Below are 25,615 nucleotides of genomic sequence, written 5' to 3'. Positions count from 1 at the left end.
AATATAGGCCTAAAATTATGAGTCATAAAGTGTCCGCTATAGAGTAGTTTCACTGTAATGCCTTACTAGCTGCATTTACACACTGACAAGAAAATTGACAATTTGACTGCTCAACAGTGCTCTTAAGAAAGCAAAGCCATGGGCTTCTTATAATATAATATTTATTGCCCTGTTTAATTTTATAGTAGTTTATTGGACTTAGATGCTGCATTATTTTATGGCACTTACTTACATGTCACATTCCATCTCACAGCATGACCTAATCATCATGCTCATCATGTAGTGTATTCTCTGTCAGCTACATACGTGTATTTACATATGAATGTGTGAAGAAAGTCTTCCATTGGCCAATAATTCCATGAATGACTAGTGAAAAGGTTTCCTTGTGATTACATCACTCGAAGATGGGGAAGTTACATGTAGGAACATTCAGTATCAGTATACAGGGTACATAGCACACATAAGCTGTTAAGAATGATTTGCGTACATAGCTGCCAATTTAATGCTCTTGATTAGTTCAATCAATGTCCGTAGTACATACAGTATGTGCATTGACGTAGTTATATACAGTTCGAGATTATGTATACAATTATAGCTGCATATAAAGTTACCTTAAGCTCAATACTATAATTAACATATATTGATTTTGACAGTGACCAGCAGAGCAGCAACATGTCAGGACTTATGATCTCCAGTCAGATATCTTTAGATTTTATTAGATTACCAGAAAATGGAACTGTGAAGTTGCAATTTAATCTGGTAAGTACAAACTGTAGTATAATGAGCATAATAATTATGTTGTTGCTTACCTGAGCTGTCACTATAGCTGTTTACATCTGCTTCCTTTCACAACACCAATATGATGTTTTGTTCGCTAAATTCCATAGAACACTTCCAATGTAACTGTTATATTAACATCAAATGGTACAAAAATTCTGAGTCAAGGGAGGACGTACACATGTACTATAGTTGCTGTTTGAATTCATGTACAAAACCATAGGGATTAAATGTCCACTATAGTGTATCTGCAGGTATAGGTGACCTCCCTTGTTTCCCTAATTTTTATTGCTACGTACTGTACAGTATGATACATTTTGTAACATAATTATGACTGGTGAACTAGCGCATATTGCATCAAAAGAAAGAACGGCGTGACACTTGATATTTTCATCTGAATGCATGAATTACTGATAAAATGAAGTGCCTATTACTCTTAGTTTTAAACTATGTTCAGCCTGGTACACAGCGTTACAAACTAAGAACAATACAAGAAGCAGCCTTGAAATCAACCAGCTACTATGGAATATAGAGATGATTTCCATTACAAATCAACTTAGGGAAATCATCACACTAGCTACTGCAAATCGACATCTTACGTTTTCAGCGAGAAGAAATAAGACACAAATTAAGAAGTGCTAAGTCCATGATATGTACATTGTACATACTGTGTTATGCCAAAAGGAATCTGTCAGGCTGAAGTGACATCTAACAGTGAAAAAATGAAGTCCGTAGCTTTAGCCACTATCAAGTTCAAAGGAATCAGACAGCAGAATAGTCAGCATAAAATTCTGTTACATATATTTTAAATTTCGTAGCAACTTATCGAAAGTATTTCTGGCTACTGTGAATTTTAGGATTGTTTCTACGTACCTAACCAATATAGTACCAAGGAGCTACGTATCAAGGTATTGTTGTGGTTGGGTTCTGTTCAACAATTTTTTTGTGAGGAAGTGCTACCGTGCACAATTTCTAATATACAGTACTACCATACTATATGATACGTATAATTCAGTTTCTAATACCATACCTGTTTCACTGCCCATACAAAAGTCTCAATAGTAGCAGTGAAATTTATCCCGTATTTCACTGGTAGCAGTGAAAAAGTTGTAATTGCAATTTCATTGGCTAGAATTTATGTTAACAATGTAGCGCCAATTAGTGTTGACGCGTGTTTAGTACATAGTGACAAATTGCGTATATAGCAATGCTAATGCACAGCATGCGTATATGCAGCGAGTATGGTATTAACTGGGAATAGCATGCTCCATTTCCAATACAACACTCGTGGTATTTATCCCAAATTTCACTGCTACCCATGCTATTACTAGTACATATACGTACAGTATATATATTATATATAAGTATTCTACACATTACATATCTAGACACATGGTAGTGTGTCATGCAGCCAAGAAAGCTTACATGACACACTGTGAGTATATAGAGAGGAAGAAAGAAAATAGCATTTTCACGCGTGTATTGCTCCATGGCCCCTTATCAAAAGTACACCATTTTTACATTATACGTAGCTGTCTGCCAGGTAGGGTAGGCCACACAGCAAATTTGATTTGCACCAGCCATTTGCAAGATATGGGCATTCAAAGTTTCATTTTAATTTCCTTTTTTTGTTCTTGTTAAGCTGTAGAGGCCGGGGTACGGGGGCTTTGATTTATTTCTGCAAACTTTGAAAAATTTGCTATAAAATGCACATGTGTAACTCGATTGCCTCAATCTTTGGCACAAATGAAGAGAGTATAAAGGTGAATTCACATACTAGGTGTGCTCTGAGTCTCATGGGTATTCAAGAAGTTATGAGTGTTTATTCATATAAAAAAGATCAAACTTCTGTCATGGCTACAGAGTGTATGGGAATTACTTGAAAATTGATGTGTACATAGGTTGATCATCATAGCAGTGCGTTTTGATGATTTGAAAAGCAGTAGAGTTACAGTACAAAGTTATAAAGCAAAAACCAAACACATGTAAAATTGCAGGATCAAAATACTCTAATAGAGCAGTCACTGAGGGTAATAAGTGCACAAAAATTTATGTTGAAAAAACTTACCAGGGTTCAAACCATGGACCTCCACACCTAATATCTGCATCCTTAAGCACTAAGCCACTGCTATCTTCACTGATCATCTCACTTAATTTCTGCTTTATCAATGAAAATTGTAGTTTAAATCTGCTTAATTTCACAGATCTACCACAATACTAATCTACTAATAGAAGTACTAGATTGTTCTAGAACATTCTATGTATTTCTATTAGAAGTCCTCCAAAAATGTACACTCTATTAGAGAATTACAATAATATTACCAAAATAATATTAAAGTAAGGCATGCAATATAATATATTTATAAATCTGTCTTCAATAATCATCATTGTGTCTTTATAGAAAAGAAAAAATGTGAGTAAAACAAACCCCAAAGTCTTACAAAGTACAAAAAGAAGTGAAATCCACACAAAAATAGCCAAGTGATGAAAAATAGTGTGGCCTTTATAATCCTTGGTGAAAAAAAGTTGTGAAATGGCAGCAGCCACAAATGGCTACAATGATGTTAATGCTAAAAAAATAATAGTGGCTATGTGCATTGTTAGAATTATGTAACATCATTGCAGCCTTTTGTTTTGATTTTGCAACTTTTTCACCAAGACATTTTAGGGCAGCACCATTATTTCACAGCTTGGCTGTGTTTGAGTGGATACATATACTGTATATCCATGCAAAAGTTAACAGATTCATACCAATCTTGGTACATGAACTCACCGCAACACATCCTTATTATATGTAAAATTTCATGGCAATCAAGTTGCACATTTGCATTTTATACTGAATATGTGAAGTACGTGTGCAAAAAGAAAAAACGAAGAAAAACAAAGCAAAATAATTAAGTCTAACTTTAAGAGTTTGTATTTCACGAATGCATATAGCAATTTTGTAATGAGAGGTGCAAAAGTGGCCAGGAGCTATAATAAAAAAATCATGTTTATCCAGAAGCTATTATGCATGTGTGAAAATGCAGTGCTTTCTTCCCATCAGTATACCCACAGTGTAACATGCCAGCTTTCTTTTCCACACAACACACTATTTTAAAATCCTTATTTCATTGCCATGATTCTTATAAGATACAGTACATTTTTAGTGTATTATTATTTATTCATTGTATATGAGCCAGTTGTTGTCTTTATAGCCAGAGAATACAACCAAAACAAGGATCACTGCAACGTGTGTATATTGGGATTTTAATTTGACAACTGAAAAGTAAGTTAATAGGATATGATAATGTACGTAGGCTGCATAATTGTGACCGGGCCTGTGAAAACAGTGCATGTGGGCACAAACTACACCCCGTATTTCTACAGGTCATATCTCAGTACTGGAACTGAATATTTGCATTTTGTAAGTTGCATCATAACTCCAATTAAATGCTTACTGAGATATAAAACTTACATAGCACAGTGGTAATTATGAGTGATAAAAGTTTGAAAAAGTAGGCAAAAATCATGTGCCCACATGCCCTATTTTTGTAGGCCCAGTCTCTTATTATGCCTTGCACTTAAAATTTCACAGCAACCAAACTAGAGGTGGATGGTCCATGGACGGTATAATACAAGATGACGATCCCAGTCCACCAGCAGTAATATGTAATAGTACACACTTGACTAGTTTCTCTGTATTAGTCAGTGCTAGTAGTGAGGCAGCTGAGGTAATGGAACAATAAGTATACATAGTATGTAATACATGAATGATCATATGTGACCGAATTTTGGAAAATCACCCATACGGGTGCATTTGACACCTAAAAATGATATTTAATAATCAAATCGCAAACTTTATAGTGCAAATCTACTTGTTGATGATTTTAAGGCTATTCTCAATACTTTAAATTACAAGAAAATTCTTGAAATATTTTTAAAACTGTGTCCTGCTCTTATTAGCAACCAACTAAACATATATTTGTGATTTTCCAAAATTCAGTCACACATGTGAACAACTTAACTACTTTGCATAGGCAAAGTCAAATGAAAGGCCGTGCTTTATTGATACTACTTACTATGCATGCAAACTAGTAATACAATAAAGTACTGTTTGTTATGACAGCAATCAAAATCAGCAGTTAGTTGTCACCAGGACAGTTGAACATAGTACCAGAACTGAGCTATTAATGGCAAAATATACTGAATTCACACACTGTAATCAAAATGTTTGTTGTACATTACAGCCATAACTTGCACATGACCAGTACTGTGAACATGCAAAAGTGTACAACCAGTACAAACCATGCAATATGTGCCATGCTAGTATGCTTTATGTATTGGATATTAGTCCACAATGAAAGCTTCATAAGCAATTTAAAGCACTGTTTTGCTTATGCTATATGGAAGCACTCAGTCATGCACCCGTGCTCTATTTTTGCATAGTACTTACAGCTATGCTTTAACGCATGCATAAAATGTCATCAAAGAAAATTGTATTACTCTAAGTGGTATGCTATTTGACACATGTGTACTCATACAGTATGTACTGTATTATGCAACATTTTTGCAGACAACCCCTGAACTTCGTATTGTCAGTTATGTTGGCTGTGGAGTGTCTATTGTGTGTCTACTGGTGACCATTACAACAATTATCTATTTTAGGTGAATAATCAACTAATTAAAATTGTACATTTTGCATTGTTAATTTGACAGTGTTTAGATTGTTTACATAATTACGCTTGATTGTATATACAAGCATTAAGGTTTAAATTGTCTGTTATTTGTGTTACTGTGTACTTGTCCCCATTACAGAAAAACTGCATTCAAAGCAAAGCATAGCAGACTTCATCTAAACCTCTCAGTTGCTCTTCTGTTAGCATTGTTAACATTTGTTAGTGGAATTGAAACAGCTAAGGACAGTAAAGTAAGTATACAGCCTGTATTGCATGTACCAGTTTGCAAAATACGGTACTGCTCAAGCGCAACATCGCACTCGCTCACACACACAACTTTGCTTGAGATTTTAAAAATTGCTAATTAAGTGGTGTGGCAACTGTTTCGCTCGCGAGACAACATGGCAGCTGTTTCGTTCATGAGAATCACGAGCGAAACAGTTACCATACCCCTTAATTAGCAATTTTTAAAATCTCAACCAAAGTTGCATGTGCGAGCGAGTGCAACATTGCGCTTGGGCAGTACCGTAAGAAAGTATTTGTCATTGAGAGCTATTTGAAAAGCATAGGTCTTGTTTATTAATACCTGGTCAACAAGACATTGTCATACTGCACATATAAAATTTTTAAATAGGTAGGCATGATCATGTATATGTATGTGTGCTCGTCGTGCAGTAATATGTACACTTGTGTATGCATGTATAGTTATGTTGTATTATAGTGGTGTATAGATTGAAGCAATGCACATAAATCACATACCATAGCACAGTTTCCACAGTGGAATTGTTTGTGATACTACTGTACTATGATATGAAGCATTACGATATGTGTTAAAAATCAACTACAACGTGCTGTATTATTTGTGGTGGTTTGCATGTAAATAACTTTTACATTCATTCTATAGGAAGGCTGTATAGTGGTCACAGTACTACTACATTACTTCTTTCTGGCTGTTTTTTGTTGGACATTGTGTGAAGGGATCATCATCTTGGTGATGTTTGTGAAAGTAATTTATCATGGATTCTTCCAACGCATGTACTTCTTTTTATTGCTCGGATGGGGTAAGATTATACTGCACCTTGTATGTACAGTATGTATCATATCATTCATATTTGTACATATACATTCAGGCAATGGCTCAGTAATAAACTTAGTCATTGATAGTTTAGTCACTACCAGCCAGACCTACCTTTCTTGTACTAACATAATATGATCTGATGACAATTTGATGGACTATTAGTTAAACTAAATAATACAAGCTGAGTTATAGCTTTTGAGTATCACTATTATGGGGCTCTAGATCTATTTGAGGAAATGAACAATGGTCAATAAAACAGTTACTAATTTGACATGGATGTTTTATTAGAGCATACCAAACTGTGAAAAAGGGTGCAGCCTTTAATAGCCTGGATGAAAAAAGTTGTGATATTCAAGATGTCAGCCATTTCCAGTGATGTTAATATTAATGACACAGCCATTATTAAAGTTTGTTAGCATTAACATCATTGCCATCTTTGATTTCACAACTTTTTCATCCAGGCTACTGAAGGCTGCAACCCTTTTCATAGCTTGGCTGTTTTGTGTGGATTTCATTTCTTTTTGTACTCAATATGGTCCCATAGCCTTGCAGCCATAGGCTGGTTTTGAGGTTTGCTTTTACCCACAGTTCTTCCAGTCTACAGATACAATGAAGATCATTGAAGATTGAAGTTATAATTGTACTGTAATATTATTATCTAATCCAAAACAGCCAAGCTGTAAAAAAAGTGTGCGGCCCTCAGAAAGGCTATGGTGAAAAAAGATGTGAAATCCAAGGCGGCCAAGAAATGGCTGTGATGGTAGGTTAATGGTAAAAATTTTAATAACAACAATTCAGGTGAATTTGGTGCCGCTTGGTCTTGGCACAAAATTCACCTGAGTTGTCGTTATTAAAATTTTTACCATTAACCTACCATCACAGCCATTTCTTGGCCGCCACCTTGGATTTCACATCTTTTTTCACCATAGCCTTTCTGAGGGCCGCACACTTTTTTTACAGCTTGGCTGTTTTGGATTAGATTTCATTTCTTTTTGCATTTGTATACCCCAAAGCCGGCCTATGGCCAGCTTTGGGACTTTTTTAACCTAAGAAAAGATGAAGTAGATGTACTTTAAATATTTTATCAGTAAATGTACAAATTATATATATTGTATAATACATATGTGACCGGATTTGCGAAAAGGGGTCTTCCACACACATCCAATTTGCCAACTTTGACAATTGATAACTTCAGATTGGAAAGAGCTATTGCCTTGAAGTTTGGACAGTGGTGAGCACCACTATAGCTGAATAAGTGGTGACATTTTCAGGTTAATATGTTACTTGAACACTGAGGTATGGTCTCCAACGTTTACAGAATTGGATGTGTGTGGAAGACCCCTTTTCGCAAATCCGGTCACATAATATTATATTGATTACAGAAATCTCCATGGTAGTTTCTTTGTAACTGAACACTCTACAAGGTGACTTCTTCTAATTGCTCTCTCTACAGGGTGAATTGTGTGTAGCTGAACGATCTACAAGGTAACTTCTTCTAGCTGATCTCTCTACAGGGTGATGTGTTTGTAGCTGAATTCTGTATAGGTGATTTGTTTGCAGCTGAGCTCTTTACAGAATGGTTTCTTTGTAGCTGAACTCTCTAAAAGGTAACTTCTTCTAACTGATCTTTCTACAGGGCAATTTGTTTCTGGCAGAATTTTCTAAAGGGTGATTTCTTTGCAGCTCAATTCTCTACATGGTGGTTTCTTTGTAGCTGAACTCTCTACAAGGTAATTTCTTCTAGCTGATCTCTCTACAGGGAGATTTGTTTGTAACTGAACTATCTACAAGGTAACTTCTTATAGCTGATCTCTCTACAGGGTGATTTGTTCGTAGTTGAATTCTGTACAGGTGATTTGTTTGCAGCTAAGCTCTTTACAAAATGGTTTCTTTGTAGCTGAACTTTCTCCAAGGTAACTTTTTCTAACTGATCTTTCTACAGGGTGATTTGTTTGTAGCTGATCTATCTACAAGGTAATTTCTTCTAGCTGATCTCTCTACGGGGTGATTTGTTTGTAGCTGAATTCTGTACAAGTGATTTGTTTGCAGCTGAGCTCTTTACAGAATGGTTTCTTTGTAGCTGAACTCTCTACAGGGTGATCTGTTTGTAGCTGAAATCCCTACAAGGTAACTTCTTCTAGCTGATCTTTCTACAGGGCAATTTGTTTGTAGCTGAGTTCTCTACAGGGTGTTTGTTTGCAGCTGAATTCTCTACATGGTGGTTTCTTTATAGCTGAACTCTCTACAAGGTGACTTCTTCTAGCTGATCTCTCTACAGGGTGATTTGTTTGTAGCTGAACTCTCTACAGGTGATTTGTTTGTAGCTGAACTCTCTACAAGGCGATACTTCTAGGTGATCTCTCTACAGGATTCCTTGTTTCTAACTGAACTCTCAACAGGGTGATCTGTTCATAGCTGAACCTTCTACTGGGTGATTTGTTTGCAGCTGAACTCTCTAAATGGTGGTTTCTTTGTAGCTGAACTCTCTACAACGTGACTTCTTCTAGCTGAACTCTCTACAAGGTGACTTGTTTCTAGCTGATCTCTCTACAGGGTGACTTGTTTCTAGCTGAACTCTCTACAGGTGATTTGTTTGTAGCTGAACTCTCTACATGGTGGTTTCGTTGTAGCTGAACTCTCTACAAGGTAACTTCTTCTAGCTGATCTTTTTACACTGCATATTTGTTTGTAGCTGAGTTCTCTACAGGGTGATTTGTTTGCAGCTGAACTCTCTACATGGGAGTTTCATTGTAGCTGAACTCTCTACAATGTGACTTCTTCTAGCTGAACTCTCTACAGGGTGACTTGTTTATAGCTGAACTCTCTATAGGTGATTTGTTTGCAGCTGAACTCTCTACATGGTGGTTTCTTTGTAGCTGAACTCTCTACAAGGTAACTTCTTCTAGCCGATCTTTCTACAAGGTGATTGAGTTTTTTGCAGCTGAACTCTTTACATGGTGGTTGCTTTGTAGCTGAACTCTCTAAAAGGTGACTTCTTCTAGCTGAACTCTCTACAGGATGATTTGTTTGCAGCTGAACTCTCTACGTGGTAGTTTCTTTGTAGCTGAACTCTCTACAATGTGACTTCTTCTAGCTGAACTCTCTACAGGGTGACTTGTTTTTAGCTGATCTCTCTACAGGGTGACTTGTTTCTAGCTGAACTCTCTACAGGTGATTTGTTTGCAGCTGAACTCTCTACATGGTGGTTTCTTTGTAGCTGAACTCTCTACAAGGTAACTTCTTCTATCTGATCTTTCTACAGGGTGATTTGTTTGTAGCTGAATTCTCTACAGGGTGATTTATTTGCAGCTTAACTCTCTACAAGGTGACTTCTTCTAGCTGAACTCTCAACAGAGTGATTGATTTTTTTTGCAGCTGAACTCTCTACATGGTGGTTTCTTTGTAACTGAACTCTCTACAGGGTGATTTGTTTATCACTAATTTTATTTCAGTTGTTCCTTATGTGGGGCAGGATATTGTTGTTTTGATTTGAGGTGGGCCGATGGTTTGTAATGCGACTTTAAATAGGTTTTTTAGTTTACATTACTTGTTTCCTTTTGTTTTGTCCTTCTTGGCGTTAGTTCATTTGCATTTTTTGCATAAAGTGGGGTCGAACAATCCTATGGGTTTGCCTTCTGATGTAGAGAAAATACCGTTTCATCCTTATTATACGGTAAAGGATTTATCGGGAAATATGTTATTTTTTGTTTTGTTTGTTTTTATTGTTTATTTTTTTCCGGATTATTTGGGTGATGCCGAGAATTTTAAGGAGGCCGACATTTTAGTTACTCCTATTCATATTAAACCGGAATGGTATTTTTTATTTATGTATGCCATTTTGCGATCTATTCCGAAACTCTCTACAGGGTGATCTGTTCATAGCTGAACTCCCTATAAGGTAACTTCTTCTAGCTAATCTTTCTACAGGGCGATTTGTTTGTAGCTGAGTTCTCTACAGGGTGATTTGTTTGCAGCTGAACTCTACATGGTAGTTTCTTTGTAGCTCTACAATGTGACTTCTTCTAGCTGAACTCTCTACAAGGTGACTTGTTTCTAGCTGATCTCTCTACAGGGTGACTTGTTTCTAGCTGAACTCTCTACAGGTGATTTGTTTGCAGCTGAACTCTCTACATGGTTTATTTCTTTGTAACTGAACTCCCTGCAAGGTGACTTCTTCTAGCTGATCTCTCTACAGGGAGATTTGTTTGTGGCTTAACTCTCTACAGGTGATTTGTTTGCAGCTGAACTCTCTACATGATGGTTTCTTTGTAGCTGAACTCTCTACAAGGTAATTTCTTCTAGCTGATCTCTCTACAGGCCAATTTGTTTGTAGCTGAACTCTCTACATGATAGTTTCTTTGTAGCTGAACTCTCTACAAGGTGATTTCTTCTATAGCTGATCTTTCTACAGGGTGATTTGTTTGTACCTGAACTATCTACATGATGGTTTCTTTGTAGCTGAACTCTCTACAAGGTAACTTCTTCTAGCTGATCTCTCTACAGGACAATTTGTTTGTACCTGAACTCTCACATGATTGCTTCTTTGAAGCTGAACTCTCTACAAGGTGATTTATTCTACCTGATCTTTCTACAGGGTGATTTGTTTGTAGCAGAACTCTCTACAAGGAAACTTCTTCTAGCTGATCTCTCTACAGGGAGATTTGTTTGTAGCTGAACTCTCTATACATGATTTGTTTGCAGCTGAATTCTCTACATGATGGTTTCTTTGTAGCTGAACTCTCTACAAGGTAACTTCTTCTAGCTGATCTCTTTACAGGGTGAATTGTTTGTAGCAGAACGATCTACAAGGTAACTTCTTCTTACTTATCTCTCTACAGGGTGATTTGTTTGTAGCTGAACTTTTTACAAGGAAACCTCTTTTAACTGAGCTCTGTACAGGGTGAATTGTTTGTAGCTGAACTATCTACAAGGTAACTTCTTCTAGCTGATCTCTCTACAGGGAGATTTGTTTGTAGCTGAACTCTCTATACATGATTTGTTTGCGGCTGAATTCTCTACATGATGGTTTCTTTGTAGCTGAACTCTCTACAAGGTAACTTCTTCTAGCTGATCTCTTTACAGGGTGAATTGTTTGTAGCTGAACGATCTACAAGGTAACTTCTTCTAACTGATCTCTCTACAGGGTGATTTGTCTGTAGCTGAACTCTCTACAAGGAAACCTTTTTAACTGGGCTCTGTACTGGGTGAATTGTTTGTAGCTGAACTATCTACAAGGTAACTTCTTCTAGCTGATCTCTCTACAGGATGATTTGTTTGTAGCTGAACTATCTACAAGGTAACTTCTTCTAGCTGATCTCTCTACAGGGTGATTTGTTTGTAGCTGAATTCTGTATAGGTGATTTGTTTGCAGCTGAGCTCTTTACAGAATGGTTTCTTTGTAGCTGAACTCTCTACAAGGTAACTTCTTCTAGCTGATGTATATACAGGGTCACTAGTTTGTAGCTGAATTCTCTACATGGTGGTTTCTTTGTAACTGAACTATCTATAAGGTGACATCTTCTAGCTGATCTTTCAACAGGGTGATTTGTTTGTAACTGAACTCTCTACAAGAAAACTTCTTCTAACTGATGTCTGAACAGGGTGAATTGTTTGTAGCTGAACTCTCTACAGGGTGATTTGTTTGTAGCTGATCTCTATACAGGTTACTTATTTCTAACTGATCTCTTGAATTCTGTTCAGGGTGACTGCTCTATTAGGATGACTGCTCTATTAGAGTATCTCGATCTCGCACTTGCTACACCAAGTTGGATTTCGTGTTATAACTCCGTGGCTTTAAGTCTGATTTTTCTACACCATTGAAGAGCCTTTCTAAGATGATAACTCCATCTGTACAGCGATTTTCAAAGCATTACCCCAAGTGGTTTATCTGGTAGGCTTGGCAAGCATAATAATAATAATAATAAAAAAAATTAGCTAATCTCGATTGCGTAATTGTTACACACTGTTGATTTTTTCGCTGTATCTTCCTGGTTTTTAGCTCGATTTCTTTCAAACCACAAAAGGTTTGAGGTTCAATAGTTAACCTATTCACCCACCGATTTTCAGCTTCTTCCCATACGCGGTTTACCCTGTAGGCGTGACAACATATTGGTGTTATTTTTCGTGCATAATCGCTCATAACTCTTTGCCTGTTTATGGTATTCCAGCCAAAGTTGGTACAGAGATGCGCCTTTATACCCCCCCCCCCCCTTCTGTGTGCCAAATTTCAAGGCAATCGGATAACGCGTTCGCGTTTTATAGCAGTTTTTGTAAGTGTGCGAAAAGAGGAAGAAAAATAAGAAGAAGAAGAAAAAAACGAAGAAACTAAGCCAATTTTTGAAGTCGCATATCTCAGGAATGCCTGAAGCGATTTCGCTCAAATTTGGAATGTGGAGTACTGAAGTTGGAGGGAATGTACACAGCAAAATTTGTCTTGTTTCATCAAGGCAGCACAGAGCTACGGAGGTGCGAAAATTGCGTTTTCTTTCTTCCTGTCAATATACTCACGGGGTTGCGCGCCGGCTTCTTGGGCCGCACGACACACTACCGTGTGTCTTGATAATACTCTAATAGAGCACACATTTTTGAGAAATTCTAATAGAATGCACATAGAATGCTCTAGAACAATCTACACTGTAGAAGTTCTTTGGTAAATTTTAAACTTTTACTGTTAGTAGATATTAGCTAGAATTTTCATTTATAAAGTAGAAATTAAGCAAGGTGAACAGCTGTGATAGCAGCGGCTCCAGTGACTGTTCTAACAGAGAATCTTGATCCCACAATTTACAGTTGTTTGGATTTTTCCTTGTAACTTTGTAACTGCTACTTCTTTGTTTTTATAACCATCAAAAGGCACTGTTGTGATGGCTAGCCTGTGCACACATCAAAATTTCAAGTTATTCCCATAGTGTTTTACCCTGTAAGTATTATGCGAATTATCGTACATAGCACCATGGAAACTTATTAGAATCCTTTCATACTTACGTAGTATGTGAATTCACCCTTATACATTCTTTATCTGTGACTACTGTAATCAAATTACTCATTTGCATTTTATAACAAGTTTTGCAGAGTGTGCGAATAGAATAATCTAGGCCCCCATAGATCTTTAAGAAGAAATGGAAACCTATTAAGGAAAAAAAGTCAAAACTTTGGCTGCTGATATCTCACGAATGGCTGGAGGAATTTAATCAAACTTTCTATGTGGCCTACTCTACATAGTGGACAGCTATAATGCAAAAATAGATTGCTTTGGAGAAGGAACCATGAAACTATACAGGCGTGAAAATCACATTTGTTTCTTCCTGTCAATATACACACTGTCACTGTGTGACGCGCCTGCTGTGACACACTAGTGTGTTTCTTGAATACGTAGGTTGTCAAATGAATGCATTTTCCTTGGCTAATTATTGTGTGTTTACTGTTAAACAGCTGCACACAAACCAAATATCTGTAAGTGTGAATTTACATGTATTTTCAAAACATACAGTATCTAGACATTAAGGCGAAGATTTTGAAGATCATATTACATACATTTTATTTAAAAGCATAATAGGGTGGTGCACATTCATCTCACATACTATCAAAATGTATATTTTAGGTCTTCCGATACCGATAGTAGCAGTGTCAGCTGGATTGTCTTATGATAATTATGGGATTACAGCTGATGGAAAAAGAACAGCGTAAGTAAAGCAATTAATAGTAGTATGACTCATTCTGACATCAGTTGAACAATTATATAAACAATACGTAAAGTAGATCTAGCAAATATCAAGGCTGATTCATTTAGCAATGCCTACTGATTCTAATTTGGTTGTTTTACTGTGAGAAATATACTTATTGTACAGTATATCTGTCTTACAGTAGCTGACGATTCTCTAAAAGACGCAAAGTATAAAATCCTAGCTGGCCTACCTTGCAATACCATCATAAAAGGATGTGCTTACCATATCTATCAATAATCTTACAGCCCTGAATATTCCATACTACTTTTACAGGTGTTCAACAACAGCAATAAGGATTCACCACCAGCAGACTTATTATTTTACCAAAAGTCAGAGCAAATTCCTACATGAACAGTTTTCTTCCTTGAACCATCAGCAAATGAAATGCCTTACCTCCACATGTCATATAGTCAAGATCAATATGTCATAGAGTCAAGATCAACATGTCATATAGTCAAGATCAATCAGTTTATTTCATGATCAAATAGACAATTGTTACAATTAATCAGTACTTACCTTAGTAATTATTTATAGTAAGATTTTTTGATTTTCTTGTAATTGTCTGGGATAAAGCTAGTCCCCTGGGCAACATCAGCAGTGTTACCTGTCCAGTATTAAATAAATAAAATACTAATTACTGTATGTATCTTATAAAGTTGGCAAATTTGGCTCTAAGGAGATCAGAAATTAGTTGATGGCTGCTTAAAGATTTATAGAAAGTTACAAAACAATTTGTATCCGAACTACATGTAACTATGTCCTTATGTACTGTTGCTTGTATCAAACAGTACTAGTGGGGATCCCCCAAAAATGCTGCCATCTTACGCGATGAAAATCACCTTTATGGAATAATATTAGTCCATCTACATACATGTAACATCAAATACTGCACTAAAAACAAGAAAACACTAATGGGCAGCCAGATATAGAATTTTAAATAAAACTCAGAACACTAATAGGCAGCCAGATATAGAATTTTAAATAAAACTCGGATTTTAGTCTGAATGCCTGCCTGCCTGCCTGCCTGCCTGCCTGCCTGCCTGCCTGCCTGCCTGCCTGCCTGCCTGCCTGCCTGCCTGCCTGCCTGCCTGCCTGCCTGCCTGCCTGCCTGCCTGCCTGCCTGCCTGCCTGCCTGCCTGCCTGCCTGCCTGCCTGCCTGCCTGCCTGCCTGCCTGCCTGCCTGCCTGCCTGCCTGCCTGCCTGCCTGCCTGCCTGCCTGCCTGCCTGCCTGCCTGCCTGCCTGCCTGCCTGCCTGCCTGCCTGCCTGCCTGCCTGCCTGCCTGCCTGCCTGCCTGCCTGCCTGCCTGCCTGCCTGCCTGCCTGCCTGCCTGCCTGCCTGCCTGCCTGACCACAGTTGTAAGGCTGGAGGCCAAACAAAGCACCACACAGTCACCATTTTATGCCACAATAACAAACTTACCAGTGGGATGTGACTTTTTGGGTACCGACGGGTGTGTGCCCTTTGATCTGCACCTTGCCTTTCTTTTATCTCCAATCAGGTTAGTCTTCTTCCTTCTCCATGCAATGAAACCATATTGAGGCATTAATTTTCCTATCATCACCTTCCTTGAACAGCATAATATTTAGGTGCTGCAAACTTATTGAAGCGCTTATACTTGATAGGTTCAATGCCTATTAATGCGATCTTAGTTAATTTATAATTATCAAGCACCAACACCATACCTCTTGACAATCTCTATCATAATGACACACCATATTATTATTGGCCTATCTGTATACTGGCACAATGAAATAGTGAAAGACTGACTCGAATACAGCAGTCACCTTAACAGAACAGTCACACGTGTATAGTGTAGCTGTATGCTATAACAAAATAACCTAAACAATCTAGTATATTAAAAATTTTAAAGTGAAGTAGGGATCTAAGCAATACAAAGTAGTGAAACAAGAGATGAATGGTAGTATTACAGCATAGCTCAGTGGGAAAAATCCCATTGAACAAAATCTTTGTTACAACATGCCAATGTAGGGATTTTCCCACCAAGCTATGCTATAATACCATCATTTTATCTCTTGTTTTACTTTTATTGCTTGGATCCCTACTTCATTTTTAAATTAATATTTTTTTAATATACTGTACTAGGTAATATGTGTTACAGTATCAATTATTGTAACCAAATGTGCATTATAATAATACTTTAGGTGTTGGATTTCAGATGATGATGGTGCTATTTGGGCATTTGCTGCTCCTGTGATCTTGATAATAGTGGTTAGTATGTGTGACTTGTAAAGATTATCCATAGATTGTCTGCGTATACTAGCAGACAACCAGTCTAGGAGGCATAGGCAATAGTACAGTGGACAGAAGGACCATGTCCTCCAACCCTTCACTTTCATTTGTTAATGCTTCTAACAAAATATCAAAATATGTACTCTAATAGAGAAGTCAACCACTCTTAGAACAGTAAAATGGTGTAGGACAGTTGCAATTTATGTATGTAATTTGGTACTGATGCATGACACAGTATATGCATAGTAGTTCAACAGTAGTTCAGAGCCATTAAAATCTGAATATTTTTTATGGGATTCTACCAGAATGGGATCCATGTCTGTTATTGGTCAAACGGTTTCATTAAAATTGCCCCCTCCCCCACTCATTAGCCTGTTCAACCACTCTTGCTACGTATATGGTATTCACTCCACACAGTTTTGGTGCTTGTTACCCTAATATTAAGTAGAATAGTTACCATATATGTGATATAGGTACCTTTTTCACACACAAAATTGGACTCATTTTTTGAACTTCAAAGCTTCATAATTGCATACACATAATTATCACAACTTTTCCATGAGGGACACTACAGTATCTGGCAACATTTTTTAAAGAGTAATAATCAGTATACAAGAAATCAAATGTTGTGACATTCCTGCATGTAAACTGTGTTAAAAAGATACCTTTTCGCAAATCTGGTTACATAATTATGTACTTCTTTATTACACTTAATTAGCTGTATATCTTGTAAAACCTCTTGTAAAAGTGTCTATAAACAACACATCATGTTTAAAATACCTGTTATGATGGATTCTTTGAAAGTAGTGTCTTATAGTACTGTTTAAAATTTAATAAGAAAGTACGATATTGTTGAAAACTCATTATTGTTGTGTACACAGATAAACATTTTCATCATGATAATTTCACTGGTGAAGATTTATCAAGCAAGGAAGTTACATGCTGCAATGACTACTACTGAGAAGGCAACACTTGACACAGCCAAGTATGTATATCTTGTACAGTTGAATATTATAGCCTCCTGCCAAGGAGTGTGCAATAATTAATGGACATACTAAAGTGCTCTGTTATAATCACAATGTAATAATAATATTATTGGATATCTGGAATCTGTGCGTGGGTGTAACTACATGTGATTAATGTTAAATACCCAAGGAATCCTGAAGAACCAAATTCTGATGAAATTAATTAAAAATTTGATGCAATACTAAAACTGGATATTTTATTAAAATTTTCCTAAGGGCGATAATCCACATGCTTTATGTTAATTATATATGATAGTTTATACAATGACTGTACACAGGATATTGCTGATGAGTATTATGGCACTTCTACCATTACTTGGAGGAACCTGGATATTGGGACTGTTGTTTCTGATTGATAATGACTCTGTAGCTCTTGCATGGATCTTCACTATTGTGAACTCTTTGCAGGTATGTATTTGCACAGTAAAGTTATTATTAAAAAGCTTATTCTTTTTTCTTGTATGCACACAGGGAGCAGCAATATTCTTCTTCCATGTTGTGAGGAATAAAGAGGTAAATGCAGATCATGATGTATGTTGGTACTGTAACTAAATTTCTATTAATAAAATTATCCATGCTCTATATCAACTTTATACCCTACGGCTTATATAATAATTATACTGAACTGTAAGCCAATCTAAGCCTGCACTGTTGGGGCTAGCTAGCATGGCTTGCTAACAATTGTCTGTGTCTATTATTATTACTATTATTTTTATTCATGACGTAACCCAGGTTAAGTTACCCAGAATGCAGTCACATTGTGGTTAACAACATAATATATGTGACCTGATCTTGGAAAACCTACCTTTTTGGCACATTGGTCAATTTTCTGTTTTTTAGCTTAAATACAGTTCTGGGTATTCATCTATCTTTTGTCAAAATCTCAGCTTAATATCTTTAAGCATTCCTGAGATATGGCCAATTTACTCTCCTGTACATTACAAACTAACTTTTATGGTAATGTATTGAGTTCTGTGAGTGATTAAGGGTGACAAATGGTGACAAATCACTTTGTTTACCAATAATTCCGTTTTTACCATCTAGAATACTTTAAAAGACATTTCTGATAGTTTAATGAAGTATTCTTGGTACATTTCTGCAATTAAATCCCATGTATTATTGTCTGAGACTAAGTTTTAGCCATTCCAGCACCTGAACAAATCACCCAATTTGTAAATTAATTGTTGTCCCACGCATGTGAAATTACTACATGGTCTGATATAATCATCCATATCTCCTAAGAAAAAGAAGCTATGGGTGTGAAACTTCACAGCAAGAAAGTTTAATAGTTGCTTTATCCAAATGTCCAAAAAAAATTAATATTGAAAAAATTGTTGAAAGTTTCAATTGAGTTTTCCCAAAAAGTTTGCTTGTGCCCAAAAGGTAGGTTTTCCAAGATCCGGTCACATATTAGCTAGCCCAAGAGTATGTCTGTGTCTCACACTGTACATTTGAGAATGATGTATTTGATATACAGCATATGTATGTGTAGGTATGTATGTATGGACTAACCAGGGGTGTGCCGAGGGGGGTTTCCAGAGGTTTCAGGAAACCCATTTGGATTTTACACACTATTTGAAACATTAAGAAATTGAAGCTTGAGGTTTCCAGAAACTGGAATCTGTCATGGAAAAGGACACGTTGTAAACTTTTATCTTAGTTAATTATTAGTTTCTCACATGATAGCAACACTTATAGCTTATTATTTTGGTGAAAAGATCAAGATACTCTAATAAAGCAGTCAGGAAATATAAACTACTCTAATATAACAGTCACTTAGCTGTAGTGGAAACCTTTTCCAAAATTCCTGCGTACGCCCCTGCTAACTAACAGTAACTGTCTCCACAGAATTATAATCTTGTGCATGTTACAGGTAGTCCAAGTTATAAAGCAAAAGTTTGCACAATGGAGGAAGGATAGATTGTTAAAGAGTTCACTAAAGGTTGGCAATTACTATGGAATTACAATACCACACTATTACATACAAAATATTGTCATTGTTAAAACTGCACCATTGCAGCTTTTCCTGACTGGCACCTTTGATTTCACACAGTGACTTATAGACATTGGCATTTTGATTTTTATAGGCTGTACCCTTTATCACAGCTTGGCTGTTTTGGCATGTAAATAAAGTGAAGTTTTTAAACTCAAATAAGCTGCTTGATTATTTGTAATCAGTTCAGGTAGCACAATATGGTGACCATTTCATTTCTTTAGGATTCTACACTGGATAAGAATCAAAACTTTCAATTGAAGAACAAAACTATGGAAACCAGTAAGACAGTAATGTAAATTTACTCATGAAGTATACATGTAACCATGCTTGCGACTGAGCCTATGAAAATAGGGCATAAGAGAACAAACTGTATCCCATTACATAGCAAGTTATATCTTTGCAACTGGCATTGTAAAGCCAATCAAAAGTCTAATAATAAAGAGTGTGACTATTGCAAGGCAGTGGCGTAGCCAGACTTTTCGCCATGCCTGGGCAATGGGTGGGTAAGCCATTTCCCATGCAACACACGTACACATGCCCATCTTCATATGGACATCAATATAACATAACATAACAATTTTGCGAATTTGGTGAATGCTCTATTAGAGTCAGTGAATACAGTCATTATGGATTTTGGTACTATACAGAGCATTTCAAGACTACTTTTAAGCAGAAACACTTAGTACAGTGCTATATACATCATAGGGACTAATAAACTTCCTTTAATAATGAATCACATTATAGAAGTCAAACGTGTCAGACGTGTCTCCAGTAGCGGTGTGAATATAGTTTACAATTGTAGGGATTTCATTAGCTAGATAAACAGCCATCTAACCACTCAATACGTCAAAGCAAAAAAAGTGATTGTAAGTGTATAACTGCTACTGATATGAGCACAATTATTATGAGTTACTCTAATAAAGCAGTCACCCATTTTTAGGTGTTTTTTTTGTTACAGCGCACAGCAATCCTTCAAAGAATAATTGTAGGCTTTGACGTTTAGAGTATTATTAGCAGTACTGTATGGGCTAATGAATTCATTGCAACTATGCATCTTGTTTAAGATAATAGTGGCGACATAGTCCAGACTAAATGACACTTATAGCCATATGAATATAATTTGCACTTATATGGATTTCATTAGTTAGATAAGCTACTGGTTGATCAATAAAGCTGTCTGCACACATCAATTAGCTCTCAGTACAACTATTTGTGGTTTATGACAAAGCAATTTTAAAACTCTCTAATAGAGCAGTCTTTCGTTTTTAAGTATTAAATAGTTGGTAATGACATTTTTAAAATGCATTATGTATCATCCTACACTACTGCATGCAAGATGACTAATATCAACCTAATAGAAGCGAACGCCTAGCTAGCTATTGGCCTTCTAACATATTACATACATCTAGCTACATGCGTCTTAATACCAGACTACAAAGATTCTTGAATTAAAGCACGAGGCGCTCTATCACGTGATGACTATGCTCTGCCACTACAGTTGTTAGCCTAGAAAAGTGGAAACAAAAAGAAAATAATTGCTGACTGAACAAGTACTCCATACCATTTGAACTGAGCAGTATCCACACGGATAGATGGGTGCTAATTTCACAAATACCTTTAGACTACTTTGCCTCCCGAGTTTTGACCACACCAATAGCTACCGTGATCACTTAATCCAAATGTAAACTGTCCATCCCACTATAGTTAAACCAATTCTTTGTCCTTCACTCCTTGCCACAATGCTGCACGGTTTTTTGTAATCATGTGATCTTGCTTCTATTTATTGCCTTCTCTATTTGTGCACAATCAAGTTACTCGTAGGGAAAATCCCTTGGATAACCCCATCTCTGTTTAGCCAAAAAGAAGGAAACCATCGGCGAAAATGGCACGGTGAGTGTTGTATAAGTTGTGCAGTGACTAGTTAAGCAACTTTAGCAAAATCTCGAGCTATCCAGCTCACGTCTTTATAATTACTCTAGGAGCTGATGGTGGGGCAAAGAAGTCTGATGCCCGGGCAATGCCCTGACTTGCCCGGGTTTGGCTACACCACTGTTGCAAGGCCTTGACATACGTAAAATGTTATGAATTGCAAAAGTATGAAAACATATACAGTATACAACTAATTTTTATCTCCACATGCCCTATTTTTTGCAAGCCCAGTCATGTTATTTTTATGCATGCATGTATATAGCTATGTGTACATCATTTACTTGCAGGTGTTGGAACTAGCAGTACTAGACTACCTCCTAACCATAAGTATTTCATATCTCCCTTTGAAGGTTACAGTTCTTTTACTGGTATGTGTTTATACATCTAATGTACATGTAACTGTTTGGTATTGTAAACTTCTACATATACCATATTTCCTTGGTTAAATGCTGCACCTACAATAGTCGCTGCATTTGAATAGTGGCGACATTGTGCCCTTAAAGCTAACTGCCTATGCTATAATATAATCACTGTCCTTAATTCTGACTAATAGTGGCTGCAACGTCTGACCAAGTACCTGTAAACATGTCAACGGATTTTGGAAAATCAGTCTTAATATCACATTTTACAACTGGAATATTTATGATTAAAATAAGGCATTACAAACTTCTACTCAGCTTTACAGTGATTAGCTAGCTGGATCAGTAGCCAGTACTCTAAATTACAAGAAATTCTGTGAAATACTTAACAGGTACATAAGTGCTTTAATGGTGAGACATATAAGTGTGGATTTCTATGTATTTCAAATGTGACATTAAGACTCATTTTCCAAAATTGGGTCACATATCGTATATACTGTATGGTACATTTACATTGTATAATATGGTCTACTATAGTTGGAGACTCATTTGTAACAGATGATGACAAAGTTTCCTTTGCTGATAAAGAATATCTCTCAGATAGTCAACTCTACTAATATCTATTAAACTAGTGCACTTGTACCACTACAATAGTAGTTTTACAATGCATACTGTACCTGTGCTGTTTACTGGGCATTAATGTATTGTGTATGTATATGCATAATAATATGATTTATTAAATACATACGTAATAATTATACATCCAAAGGCATATTCATATAATCATATAAATAAAATTCTCAGCATGCACAAAAGGATTTTCTATGAACACATGAATATAATTATGGGAATGCATTACTTTTTCAGTTAACATGAAAAATGTTGAAAATGTTTGTAAAAAATGCTTTCACTTAAAAATTATGCTACAAGGTTACGCCTGCGTCAAATATGCCAGCATAATAAAGCATAATAGGCAGGAGTGCTATGTTAGCATATTAGGTGGATATTTCAAACTATGGACTCAACTTGATTCCATTAAAATAGAACAATAGCCCCTAATAGACAGTCAGTGGAAAATGCAACTGCAATAGAGCACTTAAATGCATTGTATGATATTATACATTAGCTCCTTAGATCGATACTCTCTAATAGAACAGTCACTTTATAGTGAAATACTCTAATAGAGCATTCACCATTTAAAATGCTCCAAAATAATTGTAAGAAATGTTGCTAACCTAGGAGCATAATGCAAGCATAATGGGAGCACTGAAGAGCATAATAGGTGAAAAATTAGGGAATTCCTGAAAGCATTTTAGGCAAAATTTTGAGCATATTTGACTCAGGCCTATACAAGGTAATGGCAGGAGTGTAAGTGAATATGTAACTAAAATGGCTGTGCTATACCAGAATAATACAATTATATTATTTTAAACCTTGTGTATAAAATTATGTATGTAAAGTAAATATTTCCCCTAAGGAATTTATCAGCCATCTATTAATATATGATTATGCATCAGAAAATCAGGAAAATATTGGTGTTGGCATTTGGCAATTTCAGTATTTTATAATATTGCATTTCTAGTACATTTGTATTAGGAATGCAATATTATAAAATACTGAAATTGCCAGATGATTTATCAAAATATAATCATAAGTGATTCCTTTTTACAAGTGTTGTATACAAACATCTGGTCTATTTTCCGTTATTAAAAGGATGTTCCATACAGTATAGTTTTATGGCTTTGTTGTATTGTCACCTCAGTTTCCCAATGCTGTGTACAGTGATTGCCTGTCTCAGGGAAGCCCACTAGTATTCTCATAGTGACTTCCAAGCTAGCTGTAGGACACTTGGCCTTGCTCTACTAAACGTTCGGGTACAGTACAGTACCTTCTTAGTTGTACTAATCATTATCAGTCCTTATTTTGGCTAGCATTTCTAATAGGGGGGTTGTGGAAAGGTGTACTAGTTTTACCAGGAAAATGCAGTATTGATAAATGTATAACAGTACTATCACAAGTAGTCAAAATGCCAGCATAATAAAAAGCATAATAGGCTAGAGTGCTATACAGCATACTACTAGGTGGATATTTCAAACTATGGTAGGGTCTATCAGTGGCGTAGCTACCATTGAGGCAACCGAGGCAACTAAAAATGCTCAACAATTCAGGCTGAGCAGCCTGAGTTCACACTGAATTTTCTACTCAAACATTACTAAACAACATAACTGTTCCACACATAATAGAATCTATGGCTGTATTACTAAGCAGGGCTGGAGCCCACAGTGACAAGGTCTGGCATTGGTTGGACCAGTTTTCAGCTTGTATGAAAAGATCGAGATACTCTAATAAAGCAGTCATCGTAATATAAAGAGCATTCAGTACAGATTATAGCCACTGTTCTCATTACACTGCTTGGGCTATATCATCTACATTTATGTTTAATTACTTTTCAAAAGTTCAAATGTGTCAACTGCATGGCATTACATCAGCTAACTGATAATGCATATCATGCAATGGCAGCAGTTACTATAGCCTCCACATGCCAAGTCAATGCATATTATTTCAAAATTTTCCTTGAGGGAGCATGCACCCAGACTTCTTAGCTTGTCATACTTAGCACATACAGTTGAAAGAGATAATCTCTGACTTAAATATCACATCAGATCAATAAAAGTATCTGACCACTCAAAATATCTAGTCAGTTTTTTGTGTTGAAGAGCTAGTCTAATAATTGAAGCATGGTAGCATTAACTAAGCTGGAGTATTACTTATAACATGTAGTCTTCTGAAACAGTCTCTTTAATCCGACCAAAGAGTCAACCTGCAAAATTATAATGCTGTACCACCCATGCTTGTGAATCAGTTGAGTCAGAAGCAGACCCTCTCAATTAAGTTACAGGTTTTTGCAATTGAATTCGGCGACTTTGCAATTGAATTCATCCCGTTTGCAATTGAGTTCGTCGCTTTTGCAATTGAATTGGTCGGTTTTGCAATTGAATTCGTCCCGTTTACAATTGAATTCGTCGGTTTTGCAATTGAATTCGTCCCGTTTGCAATTGAATTCGTCGCTTTTGCAGTTAAATTCGGGTGGGGACTATTCTACGGAACGGAACGGAACGGAATGATGGACTAAACCACGGAACGGAACGCTTTCTCAAATTGAAGCTTGCAACTTACCATTGCTGAAACTTCCCTTATAAGTTAGCAGTGGCATCTCCAGTGGGTGATTAAACATGATAAAAAGAATTAACGGATCGATTGTGGGTTTTTGTTGGTTGTCATTAGTAATGAAGTATTATTGTGGGATGAGCTGTATCAGTGACGTTCATCCATACGGAAGGGAACTTTATGTGAGCTGTTTTTCTTATTTAGACTTTAGAAAACAGTCTGGGCCGGTCTTTCAAGTCATAAGTCAGTGTATAAATAAAGCAAGCAGGAAGATACTGGTAACAGGAAGAGCCAGCTGAATTAAAACTTGAAGAATTTTGTGCAATGTGTGAGGAGCAAATATTTTGGCAGACCGCAAGGAGGGTATTGTAGTAATCAGAATCCTTAGCTAAGTTGTACTGTGTACTTTGATTTGTTTTGTACTTAGCTAAGTAATTAACACATGTATTAGCAGCTTTTCTTATGGTTATGTTAATTGTATGTAAGAGTAAACACACTATTTATGGACTTGTATTGCACCTTGTACTTGGTAAACATGCTATTTAAGGTTTCTTTTTATAGTATAAATATAGTGTCTTGTACCATGTATTGATTGTTGTGTAGTCTAAGATAAAAGTATTATCCATAAGCGTGCAATTATTACCGGGCAG

At 36.4% G+C, this 25,615-nt stretch overlaps 1 protein-coding gene across 1 annotated transcript in view; it reads left to right on the top strand.

The window, feature by feature from the left end:
• Positions 1 to 22,550, top strand: part of LOC136246395 (uncharacterized) — a 63,048-nt gene extending 40,498 nt beyond the window's left edge. Inside the window, exons 32-46 of the mRNA XM_066037782.1 lie at positions 654 to 759; positions 3,975 to 4,045; positions 4,355 to 4,490; positions 5,333 to 5,424; positions 5,575 to 5,686; positions 6,340 to 6,496; positions 14,114 to 14,195; positions 16,401 to 16,467; positions 17,370 to 17,473; positions 17,792 to 17,921; positions 17,985 to 18,026; positions 19,387 to 19,455; positions 19,731 to 19,788; positions 21,726 to 21,806; positions 22,335 to 22,550. Of these exons, the coding sequence (XP_065893854.1) occupies positions 654 to 759; positions 3,975 to 4,045; positions 4,355 to 4,490; positions 5,333 to 5,424; positions 5,575 to 5,686; positions 6,340 to 6,496; positions 14,114 to 14,195; positions 16,401 to 16,467; positions 17,370 to 17,473; positions 17,792 to 17,921; positions 17,985 to 18,026; positions 19,387 to 19,455; positions 19,731 to 19,788; positions 21,726 to 21,806; positions 22,335 to 22,414 (1,387 nt within the window). The 3' untranslated portion in view covers positions 22,415 to 22,550. The remainder of the gene's footprint in view (positions 1 to 653; positions 760 to 3,974; positions 4,046 to 4,354; positions 4,491 to 5,332; positions 5,425 to 5,574; positions 5,687 to 6,339; positions 6,497 to 14,113; positions 14,196 to 16,400; positions 16,468 to 17,369; positions 17,474 to 17,791; positions 17,922 to 17,984; positions 18,027 to 19,386; positions 19,456 to 19,730; positions 19,789 to 21,725; positions 21,807 to 22,334) is intronic.
• Positions 22,551 to 25,615: the final 3,065 nt, after the last annotated feature.

The sequence above is a fragment of the Dysidea avara genome, chromosome 1 (genome assembly GCF_963678975.1).
Source record: "Dysidea avara chromosome 1, odDysAvar1.4, whole genome shotgun sequence".
In the NCBI taxonomy this organism is placed as follows: Eukaryota; Metazoa; Porifera; class Demospongiae; order Dictyoceratida; family Dysideidae; genus Dysidea; species Dysidea avara.
The sequence above is the reverse complement of the archived record's forward strand: the minus strand, read 5'-3'. Positions and strand labels throughout refer to the sequence as shown.